At 38.6% G+C, this 26,533-nt stretch overlaps 1 protein-coding gene and 1 pseudogene across 22 annotated transcripts in view; both read left to right on the top strand.

Moving 5' to 3' along the window:
* LMO7 (LIM domain 7) overlaps positions 1–24,046 on the top strand; it is a 202,932-nt gene extending 178,886 nt beyond the window's left edge. For 8 of the 21 annotated variants that reach the window (XM_084876461.1, XM_084876471.1, XM_084876472.1 and 5 more), the window contains 16 exons: positions 512–626; positions 1,631–1,792; positions 2,737–2,924; positions 3,898–3,958; positions 5,636–5,692; positions 7,583–7,608; positions 7,820–7,924; positions 9,314–9,406; positions 9,789–10,297; positions 11,200–11,265; positions 13,060–13,112; positions 15,419–15,632; positions 18,613–18,888; positions 20,695–20,803; positions 21,939–22,041; positions 23,303–24,046. In XM_084876461.1, coding sequence (XP_084732587.1) covers positions 512–626; positions 1,631–1,792; positions 2,737–2,924; positions 3,898–3,958; positions 5,636–5,692; positions 7,583–7,608; positions 7,820–7,924; positions 9,314–9,406; positions 9,789–10,297; positions 11,200–11,265; positions 13,060–13,112; positions 15,419–15,632; positions 18,613–18,888; positions 20,695–20,803; positions 21,939–22,041; positions 23,303–23,325 — 2,160 coding nt within the window. In that variant the 3' untranslated portion in view covers positions 23,326–24,046. The remainder of the gene's footprint in view (positions 1–511; positions 627–1,630; positions 1,793–2,736; positions 2,925–3,897; positions 3,959–5,635; positions 5,693–7,582; positions 7,609–7,819; positions 7,925–9,313; positions 9,407–9,788; positions 10,298–11,199; positions 11,266–13,059; positions 13,113–15,418; positions 15,633–18,612; positions 18,889–20,694; positions 20,804–21,938; positions 22,042–23,302) is intronic. The other 13 variants (XM_084876464.1, XM_084876462.1, XM_084876453.1 and 10 more) reach the window with 7 other exon arrangements.
* A 571-nt stretch (positions 24,047–24,617) lies between these two features.
* On the top strand, positions 24,618–25,597 carry LOC311618839 (folate receptor alpha-like; annotated as a pseudogene). The gene has a single exon. The product of its transcript is annotated as a folate receptor alpha-like (transcript).
* The last annotated feature ends 936 nt before the right edge of the window (positions 25,598–26,533 follow it).

The raw sequence follows: 26,533 nt of genomic DNA, 5'->3' as shown, positions 1-26,533 counted from the left end.
TGTCTTTCTCTGCATGACTTACCTCACTTAGCACCATACATCCAGGTTCATCCGTGTTGTTGCAAACGGCAGAATGTTCCTTTTCTCAGGACTTAAGAATGTTCCATTACACATCACACACACACACACACACACACACACACACACACACATACACGAGACATTTTCTTACTCAACTGCATTCCTGGGTATAAACACATAGTCTTTACATTAGACCCAATTATATGGTGAGCAAAAGCATAAGCTTTATCAGTGGCCAACTGATATATTAATGTGAAGAAAAATATCTGTTGATATAAATTTCCCCTAATGTAGGAGAAAAATAATAAACATGGTAATATGTGTATAAATGAAGATTTTTATCAAACCCAGGGAGAAAGGATGCAGCTCCTGTTTGATCATGACATAATTGAAGTATACCTTGCCTGCAGCCTCCCTTCTTTCATGGATAGACTTTCCTCTACGTGGGTGCCAGCGACACCTGATCCCACCGTTTCATGTTTGTTTTCAGGATCAGTTCAGTGATATGAGAATCAGCATAAACCAGACGCCTGGGAACGGCCTTGACTTTGGGTTTACAGTAAAATGGGATATTTCTGGGATCTTCGTAGCATCAGTGGAAGCAGGTAATTCATAGATTTTGCTCTATTGAAATTTCTTCTTCTTCGCTACCTTATGCTGTTCCCTCCACCCCCAGACATCGGTTTATTTGATACAGGAGAACACACATGTGGAAAATGCGGCAGTAAAGCGAGAAGATACATCCTCTTCCCTGAGACTGATAGTTGAGTTACAAACCACATGTTGTTTGTTCTCCTTGCCTAACTAATTTTAGATTTGAAGAGTATTATTTTTGTGACTTTTACAGAATTCATTTGTCAAAATGTTAGGCTTAATATTTGAAAATGCTAATAGGACCCGATCATCTGTGTATGTGGTAGATCTATCTGTGCTGTGTAATTAAATGGTGTTTTCAGAGTGTCCTAATGCAACTATGGCCTATGGAGACCTCAGGATGCTCTGGGGCTTTGACAAAAGGATTGCCCCTCCCCCGCTCAGGACTATGCCAAGTCAAGCCCTACTACAGGGCCAAAAATTAAAGAGAAAACTATGGTATTTAAGAGGAGTTTCTCGTTTGCATATTTTAACTACATAAAATTGCATGCTAAATTGCTTTTTCTTTGAAATTTCAAGACTTCTCCAATGAGATAATGATAAGTAGTAATTTTAATCAGTTTTAAGTGGCCCTGTTTCCTTCTGTTCCAAAATGCATTTGGATTTGGAAGCTCAACTAAAGCGTAGTTTATTTCACATTTAAAAATTTAAAATAATTGAACATTTTCTCTGTTCTGAGGAGGTTAATAAAAAAAAATTTTGAACAGATGATCTTATCATTTGTCCTTTGAATGCTAATGAAGATGGCATATATTATATAATAAAATATGCCCTTGGTGCTTTGTGTATTACTGATACTCAAATGTTTCATAACTAAGAAATTTTGTAACTCATTTTCACCTAAAAATAATGAGAAATGGTTATTTGAGGTTAAAAAGTCATTCTTTAATTTAAATAATCAATGACCATAGGACTTGTTTATTTTTAAATTGGTTGTTTATTTTGCTCTATTTAGGTAGCCCAGCAGAATTTTCTCAGCTACAGGTAGATGATGAAATTATTGCCATCAACAATACCAAGTTTTCATATAAAGACACTAAAGAGTGGGAAGAAGCCATGGCTAATGCTCAAGAAACTGGAAACCTAGTAATGGATATCAGGCGCTATGGAAAGTCTGGTGAGTTGGTTTCTCATTGTGTCTGGCTTTTTAAACTGGGAGCTGGTCTTTGGCAAGTGGTTATAATAGCTTGCTTCAATAACAATTTTTTCTTTTCATTTAAAAATTTTTTTGCTTAAAAGATATTTTTTTGGTTATGTTATGACAATCATGACTAATACTTCCTTGAATAGCCTGTCTGAAAACTTTTCACTAGCAAATTTACTGAATTCTACATTATTTAGTAAAATGTATTTTTAAACATTTGTCACTGACTTTCATATATCAATTGAAGATTATTGTGTTTTTGTTTTTTTTAAATTCGTTCAAATATCTCCTCACTTTTATTTGAAGGATACTGTAGTTGTATCTGCACTGGGGAGTCATGTAATAATGTTGAGTATTAAGAATTAGACTATGATTGGACTTTTTCTACAGCACCAAAACTGTAACGGGTATGAGATAACATGGTAGGCCATATTCCTGCGTTCATTCTCAGGAAACCTTCAAAATACATTCCACTATTACATTTCCTAGTTAATAGAAATGAAATGGGGATTGCCTTTCATTCTCAAGAAAATTTCACAATACATTCTGTTATTCATTCTCAAATTTTCATTCTCAAACTTTCAAAATACACTTCATTTTTAGTTACAGAAGTTAGATGGGAATGGACATTAAACCACTCCAGACCTACCAACTTTTGATATAAAAACATTAATATCCATTCCTGGTTTACAGAAAGATTCAGCAAATTTGCTAGTCTTTTCATTATTAACATGATCTAACCCTTGTGTTTTCGGAAGGAGGTCTCTTGGTAAAATCCTTTTCATTTCTTTCACACACAACCCGATTTGTTTGTCTGTCTTGTGTATGTGAATTTTGTATGTGTGCATTCAGTAACTTTGTTCTTTCCATGTCAACATTTATGTGTACTCATTTCTTGATTTTCACGTGCCAATCAGATTGGGGCAAAGACCAGCCTTCCCTGCCATTTATACGGCATAAAACCCTCAATCTCACCAGTATGGCTACCAAAATTATAGGTTCACCTGAAACAAAGTGGATTGATGCAACTTCTGGAATTTACAACTCAGACAGATCTTCAAATCTATCAATAATGACTGATTTCTCAGAAAGCCTTCAGAATTCTGTAAGTATTTTGAGAAAGAAGAATATTTGTTTTGAGCAACGTAACTGTAGGAAATGTGTATTGGGGGAAAAGAATTCATTTTGTTTGGACAATTTTGATGCTACTTTAAAAGACAAATAATTAAATAAGATCATTTATAGTAATGAGGGTAAAACGTATTTTTAAACATCATGAGCATTACTCATTAATAATTAGAGTAATAATGAGTTACATAATGGTACATTAAAAGATCCCATACTGGTGTTTTGCAGGTGTTTCTTTCCAATCTTTCATCATTATACCCATTTCTCAGATCTTTGTGAATGTGAAGTATTAATTATGTAAAATTATACATTATGGCTTTTCTATGCTTTCTTTGATCTTTATTGGTAAAATAAGTATAGTAATTGTGTGCAATTTAATACCCCATGAAGCATTTTTAATCTTGAGTAAGTGAATTTGGTGGGTAGACTTATATATGTGGTTAAAAGATACTCAGTTACATTGATTAAAATAATTATAATATAGAAATTTTTCTAAGTATCAGAGGAATACTTAGATTTAAAATTTCAAATAAATGTTTATGTTGACTCCCTAGATATATATTGTAGTTATCCTATGATACCCTCTTTTATCTAACAAGGTGGTCTTGCTACATCGTGTAAGACAAGTATAAATGTTAGGGAATCCTATATAACTACATTGCTTGCTCATAAATATAAGCCCAAATGGACTAATCATTATTTGTTTCTTAAAAAATTAATGACTGATTGAATTTAAAGCCATCCATGCTTGCAGCTGGTCGTTAATCCTTCCACAAATTTTAAAGAATCATAAAAAAATATCTATTACATGTAAAAGACTGTAAAGAATGTGTTAATATCCTCCACAATTCATTTAACTAAAAGATACTTGCATTAACGGGAAATGCATTGTTTAAGCCCCAAGTCCAATTGGAGAGAATGTTGTTAACCAGCATTTTTGTTCTTTCCAGAATACCGAGTCCAAGGAAATCAATGGGATTCGTGATGAAAGCAGTACTTTTGAGTTAAAAGGTAGACATCACCATTATAACTCACATGTATAGTGTAAGAAAACTCATAGCACCGCAGTTGTGTTACTATAAACATTAATACCTGTGAGTGAAAGAAAAACTGATCCCCTGCAAGTTGAAACTCAAAGGTTAGCACCCAGATCGGATTGCAGCCTTGTGGAAGAGCGCGGGGCTGCCCTGTAGAACGGTGCAGGCTCTGCAAACAAAGCATTGGCAGCATGTCCTGGAGCTTTGAGAGCCTGTGCGCCTGAGCCAACTAAGAAAGACTGGTTTTGCCCAGGCCATGGGCCTTCTTGCTGTGGAATGCTGCCAAAGGGAATCTTGGTTAAACTCAAAACGATGAATGAGGTTTCCTTCCTCCCTTTAGTGTTGTGAAAGGGACAAGCTTGGAGGCGGCTAGTATTAATAGGGAAGCGCCCAGGGCAATGACAGTTGTTAGCAAAAGTACTCATTTGTAATGAAAAAGCAGGCATAGTATGGAGAATAATTTTGCTTTATGGAGTTATCATTCTCTTCCTCCTTCTGTTGGCCTATAAATAATTTAGCTACCACATGTTTCCATAGGCATACAAAAGAAATAGGCCGGGAAAGCGACCCACAGAAGATGAAATTTCTTTTAACGTGAAACTAGACTGCCAGGAATCCGGCTGGGCTTTCACAGCAGGCTGGTGGTTTTGAATCTGCATTTGCCAGTCCATAGTCCAATGTCAAAGCCAAACTAAGTTTATACATTTCCCTCTCTTGATTATTTACCTTTGTGTTTAGTTTCTGACCATCAGAAGTGACTATGTTTTATTTGATATTGCATTCTTTATCAAAGGAGTTTTTAAAGAATGGCTTATTTTTTTTTCATGATCTTAAATATAAGACATCCGGGTCCTGTTCTGCCAGTGACTCAGGCCAAGAAAACTGATAATACACTTAACTCCTTAGTGACTGTGGCACCACAGGCCTGTCATTTCAACTTTTTCTTTAGATAACTACACGACAATGAACATCAAGCAATGATTTCATTTATATTTTATGAATAAATGGAAGTATAATAATCATTTGCCATAATATCGCGACAGACCCATAGAAGTCAGAATTTTTTCTTTTTCTTTTTTATTTGACAGGACTCCATTTGTTTTACTTAAAGTTGGTGGCTGAAAGATCTTGAAAATGAGGACAAAGTATTTTAGTTAGAAGAATGTTTTAGGTTTAGCATTTGCTTTTATTTTCTGTTTCTCTGGTTATTATTTATTTTCTTGTCCTCTTCCTTGTTATTCTTTAGTTTCTGTTTTACTCAGCTGTATTGTGAAAACTCTTCGTTACAAACAATTTTCCTTGTACTAGGAGATATTTTTTTATTGACCTTAGCAAAAATATTTAATTTCCATTTTCCTAAAGCTGTTTTGACTTTTGTGAAACTAGACTGCTTATTTGCTAAAATTTATTAATCAAAATATTAGTTCCTTTTACTAATTTGAATATAGCATAGACTACTAAAAATCCGTGTGTCTCTGTGCATTGAAATAATACATATCTTCTATGGCTATCAGTTTTGTCGTTTTTATTATTAAAATAATAATATTGCTATAGATGAGAAAGATATATAGCAAGTATCATTTAGTTTTCCAGTGGTGAGAAATTAAAATGAATGACATCTTATTGATTTTTCTTTGTATTTTTCAACTAGCATCTGAACCTATTTCTTTGAAAAACTTAAAAAGGCGATCACAATTTTTTGAACAAGGTAAACCACGAAGCTAACAATTCATGCATTTTCATGGAATTGTTCCCACCCTCCACCTTTCCTGATGGTCTGTGGTGCTGGGCACTGAGCCTCTTCGGTTTGGCTGTCATCATGACCAACGACATAACCCATTTCCATTCTTTCCCTAGGGTCATCAGGCTTTTCTTACAGCTCATGGGTCTACCTCTGTGGTAATGGGTCTTTGCGTGTCCTTTGCACCTCTGAAGTTTCTTTTTTCTTTTTGAATTAAAAAATTGAGATGCTATTAAACACACAATCCTCCCCCATCCCCCCACTGGGTGACAGTAAGAAATGAAGCATCTCATTTAAGCCTTAATACTTCCTACAAATTGCATATTCTTAGATTACACCAACATATCATTGGCTAACTTTCTAAAGACCTCTGCTTTTTGGTTCTGGAGAATGTTCCCAATAAAAAAGCAGAGTTGTCTATCATTATTGGGATGGTGGCTTTGGAGTATTAATAGCACTGTTCTGTTGACTTGGAAGTAAATTAAAAGTAAATAAATTTTGGTGACATTGGTGAACAAGTGAATTTTGAGGTCCTCTGTGTTGGTGTAGTTGGGCAGTGCTCCCTTACGATGTGCTATGCATGTGGCATTTTCTTCCCTCTCACGTTTGCCTGATGCTCTGTCTCATGAATGCAGTTTGAGCTCTGTGTTTCGCTGTCAAGAACTTAAAAGTAAAATCCAAACATTTGAGATGCAATGGCTCGGTCAGTGGGGAGTGTGTGCTGTTGGTGTCTAAAATGTTATGGTTTCTTACTTTTAAGATTATCAAACATTCACAAACTTACCTTGTAACACGATGTTTACTGGATTTTCATATTTTGTCAATTTCCTAGTAGTCTCCCTTTGTTGAATTACGGTCTTTTGACCACACATAGAAATAGTTCACCAGCTTTGCATGTGTAAGGTTTATTTGTGTCAGTATCCTTAGTGGTTTTGATATATTTTTGTTAAACTTGTTTTTCCCTGGTAGTTTAGTTGATGTAGTATGATACTTCTAGCTCAGATTGACTAAAATAAAGCAATTACTTTTCTTTCTTTCTTCTAATTTTTACTTACTTTTCTTCAGCAGGCTATTTAAGGGAAGAATATTTTCCTAAGTCTCAAAACAATTTTCTTAAACATATAACTGTATAAGTGAATAACTTATTTGACAGCCGAGGTTTCAAGAAAATTTAAAAATACTATATGACACATCTTTTATGAAATTTGCTTACTTGTTTGTATTCATTGTACTACAGACACACACTTATGTAGATGCCCATAAGACTAAATAGAATAACACTGTGAAAAAGTAAAACAATAACACTATGCCATACATATGAAGTTTGAATATTTATGTTTCAAATAACAGTAGAAGGAAAGGAAAGGTTTCTTACACATATGTGATGTGATGACTTATTTAAGAAAAATAGCTTAGAGTTCTCACATAGTAATTGAATAGTGGCAAATATCAATTAGATTTGGTAGATGTTGTAATATTTGAAATTATTTTTTTTAATATGCCAAACAATGAAATAGTATCCCAGTCTATTAATAAACTTACCCTCTAACTTATTCAGAAATACACCATTGATCCAGCGCTATTATCTAGAACTTGGATGTACTCTTAGCATCTATAGTTGACCTTTTTTCTTGCCTTTTTCTCTTAAACTGACTGAATTTGGAAGATGAATAACAAACAGATGGCATTTAAGAGGGAAAAAAAGAATTTACTCCTGTTGTTAAAAACAAAATGATGTCACTTAGTATACTGGCATAGAAATAGCTAGAGACACAACTCTCTGAATGGAATTATTTCATAGAAATAAGAAGTCTTATACTGTATTTTTTTCTTCCTTATTTGCATGCTGCCATACAGGAAGCTCCGATTCTGTGGTTCCTGATGTAAGTAGCATTCACTTGTTTTAGGAATAAATAAGGTGACCCAGTCTCTTCCAATTGAAAAGACCTATTTTGAAATATAAAGCCAGCTGTCCTTTGGTACAGCTTAGACACAGGGTGATACGAATAATTTATGTATGCAAATATGCTTCCATAGGTGACTTAATGAAGTAACATATTCTTTGTTTGCATCTCTTCTCTCATAACTGGATAGCTTCCAGTTCCAACTATCAGTGCCCCGAGCCGCTGGGCGTGGGATCAAGAGGAGGAGCGAAAGCGGCAGGAGAGGTGGCAGAAGGAGCAGGACCGTCTGCTGCAGGTAGAGCAGAATAACATGGAGCAACAGGAAGCAGGCCTGTTGTTACCCTAAATGCCACTAGTATTGAGAAGCAAATGAAAACAGAAATTTGCCCAGCCCATGTGGCTCAGTGGTTGAGTGTCGACCTATGAATCAGGAGGTCATGGTTTGGTTCCTGGTTAGGGCATATGCCAGGGTTATGGGCTAGATCCCCAGAGGGGCAGGGGGTGTGCAGGAGGCAACCAATCAATGATTCTCTCTCATCATTGATGTTTCTCTCTCTACCCCTCTCTCTTGCTCTCTGAAATCAATAAAAATATATTAAAAAAAAAAATTTAAAAAGCCAGTAACCTGATAATGAACAAATACTTTGATAGGTAGTGCATTTTGTATTAACATGCAATTATTATTTTTTTGCATTAAAATAATTTTCTATTAAAACGCAAAGACAGTTACCTTTCATTTTGAAGCTTTCCAGAATCCTCCTTTTAAAATAATTTATTAACCCTTGTGTTTATTTTTTAGAAAATATGAAGCACTCTAGTTTGGATTTTTTTTAATTTTTATTCTATGTAGTATTTTTTAAATTTTTATTTGGGTGATACTGGTCAATAACATTTTATAATTTTATGTGTACAGTTCTATAATACATCATCTGTATATTCCATTGTGCACTCACCACGCAAAGTCTGTTCTCCTTCCATCACCATATACTTGGCCTCCTTTATTCTCTTCCTCCTACCCCCATCCCTTTCCTCTCTGCTAACCACCATGTCTGTGTCTATGAGCTTATTTGTATCTTTTGTTTGTTTGTTGTTTTCTGTTTTATATCCCACATATGGGTGAAACCGTATGGTTCTTGTCCTTGTCTTTCTGACTTATTTCATTTAGTATAATAATCTTAAGATCCATCCATACAGTTGCAAATGATAATATTGTATCCTTTCTTATAGCTGAGTAGTACTCAAGTAAATATATGTTCATATCTTCTTTATCAAGTCATCCATCACAGGAAACCGAGGTTGTTTCCATGTTTTGGCCATAATGTATTAATGGTGCAGTGAACGTAAGATTTTTGTATGAGTGGGAGGCTTCGTGAGGACTTACTGCCAGTTTATTGCAGAGAAATTCAGTCCCTCTTACAGTTAGGTGTAGGGGCTTTAATGAATTACAACCATGGTAAAGGGTGCATTTGGGTACAAATCTGAATGTCTACCCTTTCCCAGCACCTGTGTTTTACTTCAATATAGGGTCTTTTCTATTTTGAGGACTAAAATTTGATTGGTTAAAATAAATATCTCTGTCTTTGAAGATTGAGGTGAAAGGTGGGGCTAGCAAAACTGCTAATGAAAAAGATTAACATCAGCCTATTAATTAGCTAATTAATCAATATGCTATAATTTTTTGTAGGAAAAATACCAACGTGAGCAGGAGAAACTAAGGGAAGAGTGGCAAAGAGCTCAGCAGGAGGCTGAGAGAGAGAACTACAAGTTCTTGAATGAGGTAGTGTTGGAACACGTTCTTCCTTCTCTGTCTTGATGAAATCTGCTGAAAAATGGAAGACTGTGCATTTTACTTGGCTTTTGCCACATACTTGCCAATGTAGCTCTTTGAAAAATATAATGAGCTCTGATTTATCGGAACTTTGCTTTGATGTTTCAACATTTCTCCTAGTTTCTCTACTGAATAATTAAATTATTTTATCTATAGACTCTTAAGTGTATCTTCCTCTTCTAAGTTACATCTCCGTCACCCATGTGTGGCTTTGTTAGTGATAAAATTTAACATCATTTCAATAGAATTCTGGGCCAACTACACTAAATATTAAAAACTGAATATAGAAATATCTTAATCAAATTCCTCCCCTCACCCCCCGGTTGTGCAGGAGCTGATGGTCCTGAACTCAAACATCGCAGCTCTGACCACACGGGAGCCCTCTGTTGCCACTTTAGAAGCCTCCTGGGATGAAGGGTCCAAGTCTTCTGACAGGGAAGGAACCCGAGCAGGAGAAGAGGAGAGGAGACAGTGGCATGAGGAAGGTATGACTGAGGACCAAAGGAAGAAGCTTCAGGAACAACTCACTATTGAGAAAGAGAGGGAACTGAAGGAGCAACAATATCAGGAAGAGCAGGAAGAGATGCGGCGTCAGGCCGAGGCTGAGGAGCAGAAGAAGCGCTACGCAGAAGAACAGATGCGCCAGGCAGAGGAGCAGAAGCGCCAGGCAGAGGAGCAGCAGCGCCAGGCGGAGGAGCAGAGGCGCCAGGCGGAGGAGGAGCAGCAGCGCCAGGTGGAGGAGCAGAGGCGCCAGGCGGAGAAGCAGCGTCACACAGAAGAACAGAAGCACCAGGCAGAGAGAGAGAAGGAAACGATAGTCAGAATATACCAGTATAGAAGGTCTGTTCCCTTGCCAATGGGTACATGTGATTTTTAATTGGCTTGCCTTAGCTGTATCCATTCCTCTCTTTGAAGGTACCTAATAGGTTTTCCTGCTCCCTACCATCCGTTCTCTACACAAAGGAACACAAGCAGCCAGAGTGAACCCATCCCATTGTAAATACTAGCCTGTCACCTTACTTTCCTGCTCAGAGTCTCCAAGTGGCTTCCCTCACATTAGAATGTCACCTGAACTCCGCCCCAGGGCCTTAGAAGGCTTGTATGAAGTGGCTTGGCCCTTTGGTCTACCTACCTTCCTCTGACTTTCCCTCACTGGGTGTGTTATAGCTGCACTATCACCCCTTTCCTATCTTGCACATACACAACATATTCTGCCCTTGGATTTGTGCATTTTCTAGTTCCTGTGCCCGGAGAAGTGCTCCCTCACATGTTTGTTGTCTTACTCATCTCCTTTAAGTCTCTGAACCAGTGTCACCTTCTCAAAGTTTCCAAAATGCCTCATCCAAAAAAACATAGCTCATCCTATTCCTTTTCTCCATGTGCCCTTCTCTGCTTTATGGTATGCATTCATTTGCTTGTAATTGGCCTGCATTCCCCTCTAAAATGTAAGCATTAGGAGGCCAATACGTTTGTTTTGTTTCCCTGGAACCCTACTGGGTCATAGAAGGCACACAGCATGTATTTGTGGAATGAATTGTAAATGTCTGTTGGTAGTTAGTTGTAGGTCTGTTTTCTTCAGTTTGAAGAAATTTCTTGATTGAAATTCTTCTATGTGTTTAGTTTTCAACCAAGTGACCATTCTCATACAGGTGCTAGAATAACATAATTTTGTTATCTATTTCTTAAACCCAGGGGAGGCAATCAAAGTTTTATTTTTATCATAAACCTTTTCCGTCTTTCAGGCCTGTTGATTCCTATGATACACTGAAGGGAGAGGAAGAATCTTCAGGTTTGCTTCCTAGTGACAGGTGTGTAGAACATTTCATCGTAATTTGGTAGGAGTAATTGACTTCATATGAATTTCTGAGGGCTTGCGTAGGTGTTTTTGTAGAACTACTATAACTCTTGATCTTTTGTGGGATGCAAAGAGAACTTGCTAGTTGATGTGTAAAACTACCCCTCAGCTTAGTAACTTCATTTATGATTTTGTGGGTCAGCTTTTTGGGCTGAACTCAGTTGACAGCTCTTTTAGTTGCTTGCACTCATCACACGTCTACTATCAGTTTACTAGGTAGACTTTTGGGGAGTTGGCTGGTAATCAGCTGGAGCAATGAGACCAGCTGGATTGTGTGCTTTTCAACATGCAGCAAAGCAGTGCAGCCTTGTGTACATGGTGTCTGGGAAGAGCCAAGAGAGAGAATTAAAGAGAGGAAGCATGCCGGGCACCTCGCAGGCTCAGTTCTGACCTGGCACACCACTGCTCCTGCCGCATTCTACTATTCCAAGTGAAGTCACAGGGCCAACCCAAGTTCACAGAGAGGAAAAGAACTCTACCTCTTATGGGAGGGGCCGAAATGCATGGGGAAGGGGCACAGGGGGAGAAATGTGCTCATTTTTTGCAACCTGCCTTAACATCTTTTTAAAAAGCAATTATAAGCCGTGGCATAGGCTTGCCCAAAATAAAGTTACATGTGGACATCTGAAATGAGAAATGTGGCCCCTCTCTTAATTTGGTTATAAGTACTGGTCAGTTTTGAGGGAATACAGATAGGATTTCAGATATCTGAAAAGTACTTCTTCAAAATTTCCTAAAACATTAAATTTCATGTTTTTAAATAATTTTTAAAATGACTTGCACTTTTGAAATCATAACACAGAATAAAAATATCCAGTGTATGACATTAATTTGTGTTTTCAGAGCTAAATTTTCTTTAGGAAGTTTGCCTTCTAGATAAGGAAAGACTCCTCTGTATAGGCAGTTAGGAGACTGACTAGGGCTCAGGGTAGATAGGAAAAGAAAAGAACTATCCAGGTAATGGTGGGCTGATATTCAGGTAGGAAAAAGTTCTAGTGGTGAATGACCTGACTTATAATAGTGGTTCTGGGTACCTGTAGATGATTAGAATAGGTATATCTCTTTTCTAAAGCTATGGGTTTCTTTGTATATTTAAGTAAGCTTTAATTATATAGCTCATTACCTGGAGAAAGTAATTAGACTGCAGAGATAGGAAACTTAAGGAATCCTCAAAAATATGAAATACTTAGGCATTTGTGATGTAGCATGCCCTCAAGGAATTAAGGAGTGTGTCATAAAAGTATTTTTTTCTATGTTAATACAAATGAAACTACTCATGAATGTTCTAACAGTCATATTACATTATTATATACAAAAAGTTATGTGTGTGGGGGTGTATCTCTCAATCCTGCACCCTCTCCAATCTGGGACCCCTCGGGGGATATCCAACTACCAGTTCAGGCCCGATCCCTGTGGGCAGTATGAAGCAAGTAGGACCATCTGATGTTAAGTACCCTGATGACAAAAGCTTTGTACATCCCAGTAAGACTGGGATCTGAAAGAGAGTTGAAGCACATAATTGGATTAAATCATAAGCTTAGTCATTGTACAAGATGGAGGAGATTTTCACATGATCATGTATTTCTAGCATCAAGCTCTTCTCTCCCCTAGAGATATCACTATTTCCTGCTAGTTGGTGCAACATGAAATATTCTTTGACATAAAAAGTTATATTTCTGGTTCTTCATAGATATGAAAAGGATGTTCTTAATGAGATATGTGTAATATACTGTGTTCTGTGTCCTAGGAATAAATCCAGATCCACTACTGAGCTGGATGATTTCTCCACAAATAAAAATGGTAAATGTGAAGTTTTTTCAAAATTGTTTATTTATGCTATCACATGCTATGATCGCTATTTTTAAGGTCAAGATATTTCCGGTTCATTAAGATTACATAGTTAAAATACCTAATATTTTTAGCATTTGTGTTAAAAAACAAAACTATCTTTTGCTTATTTTGGCCTAACTTTATAATGGGGGGAGTACTGGGACCTTAAAATGGTTTTAAATAGCTAATGAAATATGTGGGAATTTGGCCAAGTGCTGCTGATAGAGTTTGGTATAGTAGATCTCATCTTGCAGCTAAAGGAATGGGACAGAAAGTTTTCTGCAGAATACCAGGGGACTTAAAAATTGTATATAAAGTAGAAATTGTACACTTAGATGTCAGACAATCCAAAATGTTAATGATTTCACTAACTTGGCAAAAACAATTTGGAACCTGATATTGTTAGTATAAAGTGCCTTTCTTGGTACACATGTAGCTGATGTTATACAACTAAGAAAAAGGCACCATTTTATGCAAGGTTTGCATACTAGGCTTTGTGGAAGCAGGGTTTTGGTCAGTTATGTAAACGAATGGAGGTCCGGGTGAGGGTTGAGGTGAACTTGGTGAATATGAACACACCCAACTAAGTGGACAGCCACTCCTACCCAGCTCCAGCCTGTTACTGCCAAGTGGGAGAATGCAAGCCTGTGATTACTGACCATTTCTATTGCAAGAAGAGTAAAACAAACAAAATCTGGATTTTTGTGTTATATTTTAAGCACTGACAAGGAATTTAAAAATGTAAAACCCTCTGTGAGCCATACCACATGTACAGGTCTGAATGGTCTGGTGAAAGCCAGTTTGTCACTTCTTGTTGAAACTTGCAGAATTTACAGTTTTTATTAGGTTCTATCATCTCCCCTTTCCTTTTCATCATCTGGTCCTAGTTTATCTTTCCAGCCTCTTTTGCTGTTTTCTCCATTAGGAACACTTAACTATAACCAAAGTGTTCTCTTTCTCAGTTTCCAGCTTACCAGATGCTTTCTGGTTCTTCTGGTCTCACCTATTTGGGTTTCTGGTTTCTTCTCCCCAGAATTTGCCACTAACCACCCTGAAAATGAAGGTTTAAGTACTTCTGTCTGCCATGAAACATTTTTAACCTGCATTGATAATATTCTCTTCTGAAATTAAACACATGATCTGTTAGTTATGGCAAGTGTGATTATCTGAAATTGTCTTGTTAGTATCTGTGGCTGGTGTTATTAACCTGATTATCCTGGCATGCATGTCTTCTCCCCTAAACTAAATGAATTGAGGGCAGTGGAAGTTATCAAATATTTTACTAAAAAACTTGGTTATGCCAATAAGGTACTTTTAAAATAGAAAACATTTCATTTCAAATCTGACAAAATTGGTGAGTTGTGTGATACACAAATATAAACATAAGGAACCTTTGGTGGTGTTATTCATGGCTTACTTCAAGATGAACTAAGGCAGAGACCCATCATGAATTTTGAAAGAATGACAATAGCAGTGAATCTGGGAAGTAAAAGAAAATACATCACTAGATGAAATTTCCTAATCCAAATCAAGGTGGAGAGGATTTTAAAGTTATGGATGTTCTAACCAAACCAGAAATTAACTAGCAAATCCAATGAGACAAAGCCTTCAGGATAAAACCTGACTTAATTTTCATTCATAAATTTGACTTGTAGCTTTGTCAGTTTCTTAGAAGAGAAACAAGTCTCATGACATCCCTTGGTTATACTTTGGTGACTTGGCTGTTTTTCAATTTCACAAAAGCCAGTGTAGTGATTGAATATGCTCTTTTTCCTGCAATTTGGTCATGACTTAAAGTCATAGACTTATACCGTGGAGGCTCTAGTCATGGCATCTACAGATGTATGCATGTATGTCTTCACTCTCTTCCCAGGGGAAGTGTAAGTTTTTTGAGAGAGCTCCCAGCTCCCTGTGGAGTTGTCCCAGCAAGCATTCAGTGAGCATGAGCTTGATTGACTTAATTTAGTAAGGAAGGGAAAAGTGGACGAGAAACTGCTTCTGAATGAGCACATAGACACTTCCTATTGCTGAAATCAATGTGCTTGTCTCCTTTTCAGGCAGCCTCCTTAGTTTTCCTGAGTGTGCTCTGTGATGTGCCTCTGGGTGTGGAATTAGAATTTCCAAGATAGGTTCCCAGGCAGCAGCCTCATTGAGAATCGATAATGTTAGCATATGTGCACAATGGCACATTTTTTGCTACACTCTATTTGGAGATGCATCCACTCTCCTTTTTCAATGTGCTAACCCTGCAGCTTTGGATGTGTTTTTTAATTTAGGAAGCCATAAATATTTAGACCGAGTTGGGAACGGTAGCTCATCACAGAGGAGCGCCAAGAAGGAACAAGGTTTATCAGGAGCAGAGTTGGAGAGGCAACAGATCCTTCAAGAAATGAGGAAGAGGACATCCCTTCACACCGACAGCAGCTGGATCCGTCAGCGCAGTTCCAGCATCAATAAAGAGCCCATTTGTCTGCCTGGGATTATGAGAAGGTGAGACGTTTTAGGAATTACTTCATCTTCTGTGCTGTGAGGCAAATATTTAATTTCTAAACATGCTGGCTACTTTGGGTGAAGAGATGTCATAATTTCTTCTCTTAATCCAAGATTTAGTGGGAGAGAGGGAAGTAAAGCAAATGCCATTGGGCACTCATTAGGTGCCAGGCCCATTCCAGATGCTTTGTCTGGGGGAAATGTTTTGAGGCAGGGATAAGCTTTCTGTTTTCCTCATAAGGAGACTGTGGCTCAAGCAGGGAATGCATGTGGACTAAACCAAATGACTAACAGGTTTCAAAGCTGGATGTAAAAGTCTGCAGTGTGATATGGGCACTTACATAATTCATGCAGTTCTTGGTGCTTCCTTGGATGCTAGACTTAAAACAAAATTAAGCTTCTGTTTATTTGTTTATAATCTTAATTCCAATTAAGATTGGAATCTTAATTGTGTTCACAAACTGTGAAAACTCAATTATTTTAACTTTCTGAAAAAATATATAGATATAAATTAATTAGAGATGAGAAGATGAACATTTTAAAAGATGTATTTTGTGTAAATGAATACTAAGGCTACTTTCATTCAGTATTTCCAAGAAGATTACTTGCAACACATTACAGACAAAGGGCTAATTATCTCAATGTACAACTAACTTTTATAAATCAGTAGAAAAACCCTGGCTTTATAGAAACAGATAATTGGTAATAATAGATAATTCATAGAAATAAAGTGTTTATACATAGGAAATATCAACATATACTGAGTGGCCAGATTATTATGATCTCTGAACGCATAATAATCAGGCCACTCAGTATATATCTATATAATCCTATATAATAAAAGGCTAATATGCAAATTGTCCTCTTGACCAGGAATTCAACCAGCAGGCAACTGCCCATGTCCCCTCCCCCTGACCAGGCTGGACAGACCCCACTTAGGCACAAATTCATGCACTGGTCCTCTAATACACCCACCCACACACACACACACACACATACACACATACACACCCACATATATATGTGTGTGTGTGTGTGTATCCATACACACACACACACACACACACACACATATACATATATAAAAATACACAAAACCCTGCTTCCACAAAGCCTAGTGTATATATATACATACACACACACACACACACACATATATACATATATAAAAATACACACACACACACACACACACCGAGTGGCCAGATTATTATGCATTAAGTGTTCATAATAATCTGGCCACTCAGAGTATATAGGATTTGTAGAGAGTTAAAATGAGTGTATAAGTCTATATTGATGAATATATAAAGAAATAAGAATTCTTCCTGATCGGTTGGATGAAACACTGAGCAGAAGTGTTTGCTTGTGCCCTGCAAGCACTTTAGTTTCTGGCACATTATCTTCTGGATATGTTTGGTTAAGTATGCAAAGATACATCAAAGAATATATACATTATTATTATTATTATTATTTTGTTGATTGGGGGAAGAGAGAGTGAGAGAGAGAAAGGGAGAGAGAGATATTTGTTGTTCAGGCATGCATTCACTGGTTGGTTCTTGTGTGTACCCTGGACTGGGGACTGAACCTGCAATCTTGGCTCATTGAGGCGACACTCTAACCAACTGAGCTACCTATCCAGGGCCTGTACTTAAATATTATTGAATATTCAATTAAAAAAACAACAACAGTGTCCCTAGTACTCATTAAATAAATGGCGGCTCACAGATTAGGTAGAATATGATACAACTATTAAAGGAATTGAAAGCGGCATATTGCTGCTCAAAACTTTGTGGGTTTGCCGAAACTGGTTTGGCTCAGTGGATAGAGCATTGGTCTGCGGATGGAAAGGTTCCAGGTTTGATTCAGGTCAAGGGCATGTACATTGGTTACGGGTACATTCCCAGTAGGGGGTGAACAGGAGGCAGCTGGTCGATGTTTCTCTCTCATCAATGTTTTAGCTCCCTCTCCCTCTCCCTTCCTCTCTGTAAAAAATCAATAAAATATATTAAACACACACACACACACACAAAAAAAAACAAAAACAAAAAAACAAAAAAAACAAAACAAAACAAAAACAAAAACAAACAAAAACTTTATGGGTTAAAATAATGATTCACATCAAACAGTTCTGAGGATCGACTGGGCAGTTCTTTACATGGTGTTGATCAGGGCACCTGGACAGCTGTAGTCATTCAGAGCTGGGCTGGCAAATTATTTTGTATGAAGACAGATAGTAAATAATTTACTTTGTAGGCCTCATAAGTCTCTGTCAGATTTTCTTTATTTGGCTGTTTTATGACTGAAAATATGAAATATAACTCAATATTTTTTGTGACAATGTTTAGTCTAATACCTGACATATGTAGATGTTTAAAAGATGTGTGGATTCATTTATTTAGGGTCTAAAAAAATGAAGATTGGTATTGTCTAAACAGTTAAAGATTTAAAGGGTAAATATATGTGGTCTTTGAGTATTTTATTAAAAATTTTTTTTTTTTTTTTGTATTTGCCTTTCTACTTTGGTATGTATTCTTTAACCTAAGCTAGGGGTGTCGAACTCAATCAGAGAAGGGGCCAAAATCTAAAATCCAGCCTAAATCGCGGGCCGAATGGTTTACTGAACAGTCATAAACTGACAATGTCATAAACTGACAGCAGAGTGCAGTGATGACAGCGCGGTGCGAGCCACATTGCAAGGCCTGGCGGGCTGGATTTGGCCCGCGGGCCTTGTGTTTGACATATGTGACCTAAGCACTAAGTAAATAAAAATAGAAATCAATGAAGGTTAACTGAATATGAAATACCAGGATGCCTCTGATGAAAAGAAACTTTAGTTTTAAAAGTAAATTTATATGTAATTGGACTTGTTAGATTAATACCTGTTTGTAAAACATATAAAATTTTAGTGGCTGTAATATTAAATAATTCTTAGTGGGGCTGTGTTATGTAATTGTGACTAATCCTTTTTAAACTGTTTCAGAGGCGAATCTCTAGATAACCTGGAGTCCCCAAGGTCCAGTTCGTGGAGACAGTCCCCGTGGCTCAGTCAGTCCACAGCGGTCTACGCTTCGACCTCCATCCAAGACTTCAGCCGCCCACCCCCGCAGCTGGTGTCCACGTCCAACCGTGCCTACATGCGGAACCCGTCCTCCAGCGTGTCCCCTCCTGCAGCGGGTTCCGCGAGGACCAGCCCCGCACCCTCCCCCACTCCACGCAGCCATTTCCCTTCCGCTCCACCATCCCAGCCACGCAACAGGTGAGGCCCTCTGGGTTTCTCCTTAATTTTGGGGACATTTTTTTTTTCATTAAAATTCACTCCCAATCTTGTCCCAGCTTCCCAAAGAAAGCCAGGCCTTTTGGAATGTATCAAGTTCAGCGTTCTTTTGTCAGATCAGTTAAAAGGGCTTTCTTCATAGCTTTCTAAGAGCATTTATGGATGTCTCCTGAAGCCACTTGTGACCTTTCAAATCCCAGCGTCATTGCTGCTGTCTCATTGGCTGGTGCTGTGATCAGTGTCTTGGATACAGATGTACCTGAATAGTTCTCAATATGCAGTCATACAAATATACAGTAGCCTATGAATGCATTTGAAATTTATGAACAAATGCAGGCTTGTAAAAGTGTTGACTGTTTTAATGAGAAAATACAAACTCATTTTGTAGAAACTGAGCATAAAAGGAAAGCATTGTAACCAAGCTCCATTGTCTATGGAACTTCTAAGTAGTTAGATACTGGGGTTTTTTTTTGTTTATTTGTTTTGTTTTGTTTTTGTTCTTGATTTTCAAAACTATTGCCTGCCTCTTACTAGTTTGTCGACATTTTGTTCAGACTACATCATCTGATTCTGTGGATCATATGCTATGAGAACTGTGGAAGAGTTATAACCATAGGTCTTGAATACAAATGCCTTTTGCTATGGAGGGAAGCTCAGATCTGCATAGTTTCTCCACTGATCACCGAGGCTTCATGAAGTGTTTCTGCTGTTACCCAAAAGTGATGCTACTGGCATATACTGCTTCTCATGCAAATGAAATACTGAAAAGTAGAAACACAATGATTGATACTGGGATTTTTTATTTTATTTTTTTGCCATTAAATAAAGGGATTTTTTTCTTAAGAGAATATATTTTAGATCCATCTAAAAATGTTGCTTGTTCCAGGATGTATAAAATGCGTCAGGGAGTTTGAATTGAGAGAAGATGGGGTGAGAATTTATGGTCCGTTATGGAGGAAGATGAATGCCATGTATGGGGGAGACAGTACCCATTTCCTGAGAGGTCTCTCTCCTCTTCCCACCTCTCTCCCCTCTCCGCCCCGCCCCACCCTCACCCTCGGGAGAACACACAGGAGACAGGCCAGGGCTTTTCTGCCTGAAAAGGCCTGTGTCTGGGAGCTGGTGCTCTGACATGAGGCACTCCACAGCTGTGCCCTTTCAGTGCCACTAAAGTGCGAGGCTAGTACCGTGGCAGCCAGAGGTAAGCAGTGGCCTACACCTTAACACCTTGGAGAGAAGGTGAGACTTGTATCCAAAGGGAGGTACTTATCTACATGGTAGCTGACAGGCCTTTTCTATTCATTCTCTGCAGAGGTAGTCAAGCCAGAGGCACAGCAGGAAAGCAGCTCCTTCTGCTTAAATGAAATATTGGGCGAATGCGGAAGAGGATGGGAAACTAAGATTGGGAGGGTAGCTTACAATGCCTTTCAGAAGCTATGAAGCTGCTCTTTGGGTGTTCTCCTGGGAGAGATGACAGGATTAGAGTTGCGCTTTGGGAGAGGGGAGACTGCTGCTGAATACAAATGCATCTAAGGAGGATAGCGTCTCCAAATGCAGGGTGGACTAATTACACCAAAATTGTTCATTCATTGAATAGGCATCAAGGATTTCTCAACCATCACGGAGATCCTTCAAGGCACAGTGTAATCAGGGCACATTTTGATTGGCTGGTGAGACTTTTCCTCCCACAGATGAGACACTTTCCTAAATTGTTAATGGTAGCATGTAAAATGATAACCGTGAGCCGCACAGATGAAAGCCTCAATCCACTCTTCGTTCTGCATCTAGGTCAGTCAGTGGGAAGCGCATGTGCTCCTACTGCAATAACATTCTGGGCAAAGGAGCTGCCATGATCATCGAGTCCCTGGGTCTTTGTTATCATTTATATTGTTTTAAGGTGAGATGAAGATAAACAGCCGCTGCTGCCCCCGCAAAGCTTTGCTTGGAGAGCGCATGGCTGCTTTGCGCACTGGGTGTGGACGTGCCCTCCGCGGGCGAGGTGCTGCTGTATTTGTCGGTCTGTGCTGCATTTTGAATCTCAGGTTGCTTGCTACTCCGTAGTTCTCAAATCCTGAACCTGGCTTCAAATGTTGTAGAAATGCTCTGCACTTCCCATCGCCAATCTGTTAAGATTCCGTTAGTAAAATTTACAGTGCATAAATGCTTTCTCTGTCAGGCGGTCCTGGGCATGTTTGAAATGTAATTTAATAATGTCATTAACAACAAGGGGATGGGATGTGCAATTATAAAAGTATCTAAAGCCTCGCTTTGACTAGGGAGAGTCTGTAAGGAAGAGCATGGGAAATATTTTTACAATTGCACAGCTGCTTGCACTTGATGGTTGCTTACACATAAGAAAGAACTAAGGCTGTAACAACTTTATTTTGCAGTCACTGTCTTTGGAGACACATCTATTTGAACTTGTGTTGGGCCAAAGAGTGACTCCGGTTGTTGATCCCAGAGTCCCACAGACCTCAGCTTGTTTAAGCTTGTATATTGCTGGCGTGGGCTGTTTCTAGGGAAAGCAGAATGAATCAAAATTATTAGCGTTGGAGCAATTGGAACCAAGATGACCAGCCTTGAGGTGAAAGCACCCTGTGGGAACACTTGCCAAGCTGGTCCAATGAGGGCTCTGGGCGAGTCCTACCCCAGAGGGCAGTGCCAGTCTTGCAGTGTTCATTCACTCCCTCGGTTCTTTCATGTGGTGCTTTATCCCCTCTCATTCCCCGGAGAAAAGAGAAGACTCTTTCTTTAAGCCAGTCAATGAATCACTTTTGCTCTTTTGGTATATTTAGAATGATCATCTTGGCTCTTAAAATTGGCTTTATGAATTCTTTAATGTCTCGTCTAGCAGGCTTGATTTTAATCTACTGATTATCTTTTGGCTCCCCCACCCCCTTCTTTTCTGAAACATATTTAAGAGCTTAGAAGCTGCATTTTGCTCAGTTGTTTTTTCCAGGAGCACCTCAGCCTTTCTTGAGCTCACCGCATGTGCATTCTTTTGTGTGTGTTTTGTTTTGTTTGTTCTCCAGTGTGTTGCCTGTGAGTGTGACCTCGGAGGCTCTTCCTCAGGAGCCGAAGTCAGAATCCGAAACAACCAACTGTACTGCAACAACTGCTATCTCCGACTCAAATGTAAGAGAGCAAATCAGGGAGAAAATTTCTAATCTTTTAATGAAAACGCGCATTCCCATGCATTTCCCCGAACCTGCGCCCGTCTCCCCCTCCAACTCCAGGTCTCAGGAATCTTAGTGTGGCCGCCCGTTCCAAGAGGGTATGGTGGGTGGGTCAGAGCTCAGGGGTGCAGCCACACAGGGTGGGCGGTGGGGCTAAGGAACCAGAGAGGGGCGTGTGCCCAAGTCAGGACAACGTCCTGCTCCGTCTGGAGAAACTGCTAATGACTGGAGGATCCGAACAAAGTTAAAATGAATATTTGGTGTAGACGGTCATCAATTGTTCTCTCATCACTAGCTGATTTCTATTGTTTAACAATGGGCTCTGATTATGCAATTTAGAATATGATCAGTTTTAAAAAAAACTGTAGTTTAAAAGGTCATAAAGCATAGTTTATGCTTCATTATTATGTAATCAGATACCAACATACACATTTTTAAAAGGAGAGCATTACATCTGGTTATATGGCATTTCACTGTTACTTTAGGAAAAATTGAGTTTTTTAACAACTTCACATCATGTTTTTGTTTCTAAGTGTGCTATGAAACCTAGGGTAGCACCAATAGATGTATTGCTTATAGCTCCATGAAGACAACCATTACTGCCGTGTATATTTTGAACGTTGATGCTGGTAACATGTGTTTCTTCCCATTGTGAAAGGGTGTTACAAGTGGTATCAGCAAATCCCTTTGCTTTTGAACTCAAAGGTATTTATGTGGCCCTTTATGTGAAGAGTGGTTTGGAAATGGTTTCAGCCCACTCAACTCTCTTTTATCTGTCAGCCGGGTCTGAGTCTTCGTACCCCGGCAGCCCAGTCCTTCTCTGGATGCTGCTACTGAGCTTGGAGAATGTCAAGGCTGGGTGTGCAATGGGGGTGGGGGAGTGTGTATATGTGTGTGTGCTTTTCTCTCTCTAATCAAATTTCAAAGCCAAATAGAATTTATTTTGGGGGGACTCACCACGGAAAAAGGACCCATGCCTTTTCTCTTCTCCAACACAAATAAAAGAGAGTTGAGTGTGACTTACTTCTGTACCAGCAGTTCAAAGACTTCTAGTACCCAGAGGCTGTGATTGGCCTCGCTTTATCCTCAGTGAGTGGACAAGGTGACTTTCTACCTCATGAGGCCATTCTCTGAGTGATCACTGCTATGCATCCCCAACGGCAATATTCCCGAGTTTCTGAATCTAAGCGCTGTTCTTTCTTCTCTCCCTGCCTGATCAGCTGGACGGCCAACCGCCATGTGATGTAAGCCTCCATACGAAAGCACTGTTGCAGATAGAAGAAGAGTTGGTTGCTGCTGATGTAGATCTATAAATATATGTTGTATGTCTTTCTTTCTCTCTCTCTCTTTTTAAAGAACACTTTTTTTTTTTCCTCTGTAGATTACATCAGAGCAGGATAGACTTGGTAGAACCTGTATTTTTGTTGTTGTTTATTTATAAGGAGGTGATTATGTGTGGGGGAAAGTGCAGTATTTACTTTCTGAGTTCAGCATCCTAACAGCACAAGGGTAAAAAGAACTTCAAAATATTTTGAGGCTGATAATGATCAGTGGTGTTTTGAAGAAGGTTATTTTATTGTTGTTGTTGTTTTTTTTAAGGTTCTAAAACATTATTTGAAATAGTTAATATAAATATATAATTGCATTTGCTGTTTATTGTAATGTATGCTAAATTAATACAAAACCATATGGAAAATGTCACTAAAATGCACTCCCCGCCCCAAATTTGCTTTCTGTATCCTGCTTTTTCAGCTATATATTATGATTTGAAAACAATTAGTTTATATGAAATGTTATTTTCTTGATGAGGGGGAGCTCTGTTTTTGTTAGAATTGTCACTATCCAGTTTTCAATAGAAAGCCTCTGCTTCTCATTAATGAAATATCCTTACAGTTTGTATACCGTACCAAAAATTTTCTTGAGGAAGTAGTAAGCCTTGTAAATAAAATTGCTGATGCATTTAAGGAGTGGTTCTTTTTTATTTATTTTTCTTGTGTGGTTTTGTGTGTGTCTACGTTCCAAGCACTTTAGTCATATTTCAGTATGTGACTTTTTGTGATATTATGTTTTTATTTACCATCTTCACTGAGGTATAAATTGACATAATAAATTGCACATATAAACTGTACAATATGACAAGTTTGGGCATAAATGTATATCTCTGAAACTATCACCACACTCTTGATATTGTTTTTATAGAAACATTTTTAACAAGGAACTTTATTTTTGATGAGAAGCTGTTTTTGAATGCAGTATGCTTTTATGGTAAGAAGTGAAGTGAATGGTGAATTGTTGGATCATTTGCATAAAATATTTATTCTTTTGCTTCCTTGGTGATAAAAAAAAATAATAAAACAATGACCCCAGCTGTCATGGCTCAGTGGCTGAGCATTGACCTATGAACCAGGAGGTCAGGGTTCGATTGCTGGTCAGGGCACATGCCCAGGTTGCAGGCTCGATCCCCTGTGAAGGGCAGGGCGTGCAGGAGGCGGCCAATCCATGATTCTTTCTTCTCATTGATGTTCTCTCCTCTCTCTCTCTCTCTCTCTCTTTCTCTTGGTCTCCCTCTCTCTCTCTCTTCCTCTCTGAAAAATAATAAAAATATCTTTAAAAATATATAACAGAGTTGGTGTCGCTGACTACACTCTTCCTTCGGGGACTAGCATGGCTCCAACGATGACAACACAGCTGTGGCTCCTTCTGGTGTGGGGGCTGAAATATGGGCAGCTAGGCCCAGGACTGAGCTTCTCAATGTCTGCAGGAATGCCAAGCGCCACAAGAAAAAGCCAGGCCGGGAGGACAAACTGCATGAGCAGTGCAGTCCCTGGAAGAACGCCTGCTCCTCTGTCAACATCAGCCAGGAAGCCCCTAAGGAGGTCTCCTACCCGTACAGATTCACCTGGGACCACTGCTGCCCCATCAAACCCGCCTGCAAGCGCCACTTCACCCAGGACACCTGCCTGCATGAGTGCTCCCCCAACGTGGGGCCCTGGATCCAGGAGGTGAACCAGAGTTGGCGCAAAGAGCAGATCCTGAATGTGCCCCTGTGCAAAGAAGACTGAGGTCTGGTGGGAAGACTGCCGCACCTCCTATACCTGCAAGAGAAACTGGCACAAAGGCTGGAACTGGACCTCAGGGTTTAATGAGTGCCCGGTCAAGGCTGTCTGCCACTGCTTTGATTTCTACTTCCTCACGCCTGCTGCTCTGTGCAATGGAATCTGGAGTCACTCCTTCAAAGTCAGCAACTACTGCTAAGGCAGTGGCTGCTGCATCCAGATGTGGTTTGACCCAGCAGAGGAGGTGAGGAGGTGCCCAGGTTCTATGCAGAGGCCATGAATGGGGCTGAGCTCTATGGGGCCTGGCCTCTCCTGCTTGGCCTGGCTCCAATGCTGCTCCTGCTGCTCAGCTGAGCTCCTTTTTCCTTCTGATACCTGGTCATCCCCACACAGTTCAGTCCCACAGCTCTGCTCCCATGGTGGGAGCTCTAATAGTTTAAATAAACTAGTTACCCTGCCCCCCCCGCAAAAAAAAATTATATCTATATATAAAGTTTAGAAAATGTGTACAGTAAAAATATTGATATCTCTAATGTTTTGCAATCTGGAATGGAAATTAAAGAATAAAACACTGAAGCATGCTTTGAGAAAAAATATAAACTTGCTTATTTCTATTATAATAATGAGAGAGGAGTAAATAATTTTAGGATATGAGAACTGTATTGGAATAGGTTAAACTATACGTATGAGCTCTAATGTGGGAGAAAATGAAAAATGTAGTTCATTTTCATTATTATTTTTGATTATTAAAGTAATATATGTGTTAATTGATGAAAATTATCAAATGTCCTAAAACATAAAGAATCTAATTCTTAATTCCAAACTCCAAAGATGAGAGTTCTATCTTTGAACTTATTCTGTGAAATTTATCCTGCATTCTTAGTTAAATTCTGTGAATTTTTTAAGTTCTTAAAATCATTTCTCTTTATCTGTATTAATGGTTTCATAGTGCTTCATTATTTGGTGCTATTAATATCTAGTTGACAATTCCTCTACTGTGCACCTCTCACTTGTTTCTAATATATATAACATAGTCATATATTATGTATATAGGTAAATATTTATAATATAAATTCTATAATAGACTTTCTATGATCCCATCTATTTTGTATTCTTTGCATAGATATGAGAGTTTTGGTTCAGAGATTATGCATTTGAAGGCTGTAATGGTACATATTACCAAAGTGGTTTCCCAAAAGCTGATACCAGTTTAGACTCTCACAAGTAGCACATGAGCTTGTCCATCTCACCTCATGTTCACCAAAATGAACTTCCATTGCCTTGACTCTGCCTGGCATATAGAAGCCCTCAATATGCTGTAGTTGAATTAAGAAGCCACTGCTTCAATATTTGTCTCCTTTTTTTTTATTGTTTAAAGTAATACAAATGGTAGTA

Source organism: Pipistrellus hanaki (assembly GCF_964339955.1).
Source record: "Pipistrellus hanaki genome assembly, chromosome: 3".
Taxonomy (NCBI): domain Eukaryota; kingdom Metazoa; phylum Chordata; class Mammalia; order Chiroptera; family Vespertilionidae; genus Pipistrellus; species Pipistrellus hanaki.
Note: the sequence above shows the minus strand (reverse complement) of the source record. Positions and strands in the feature narration are given on the sequence as shown.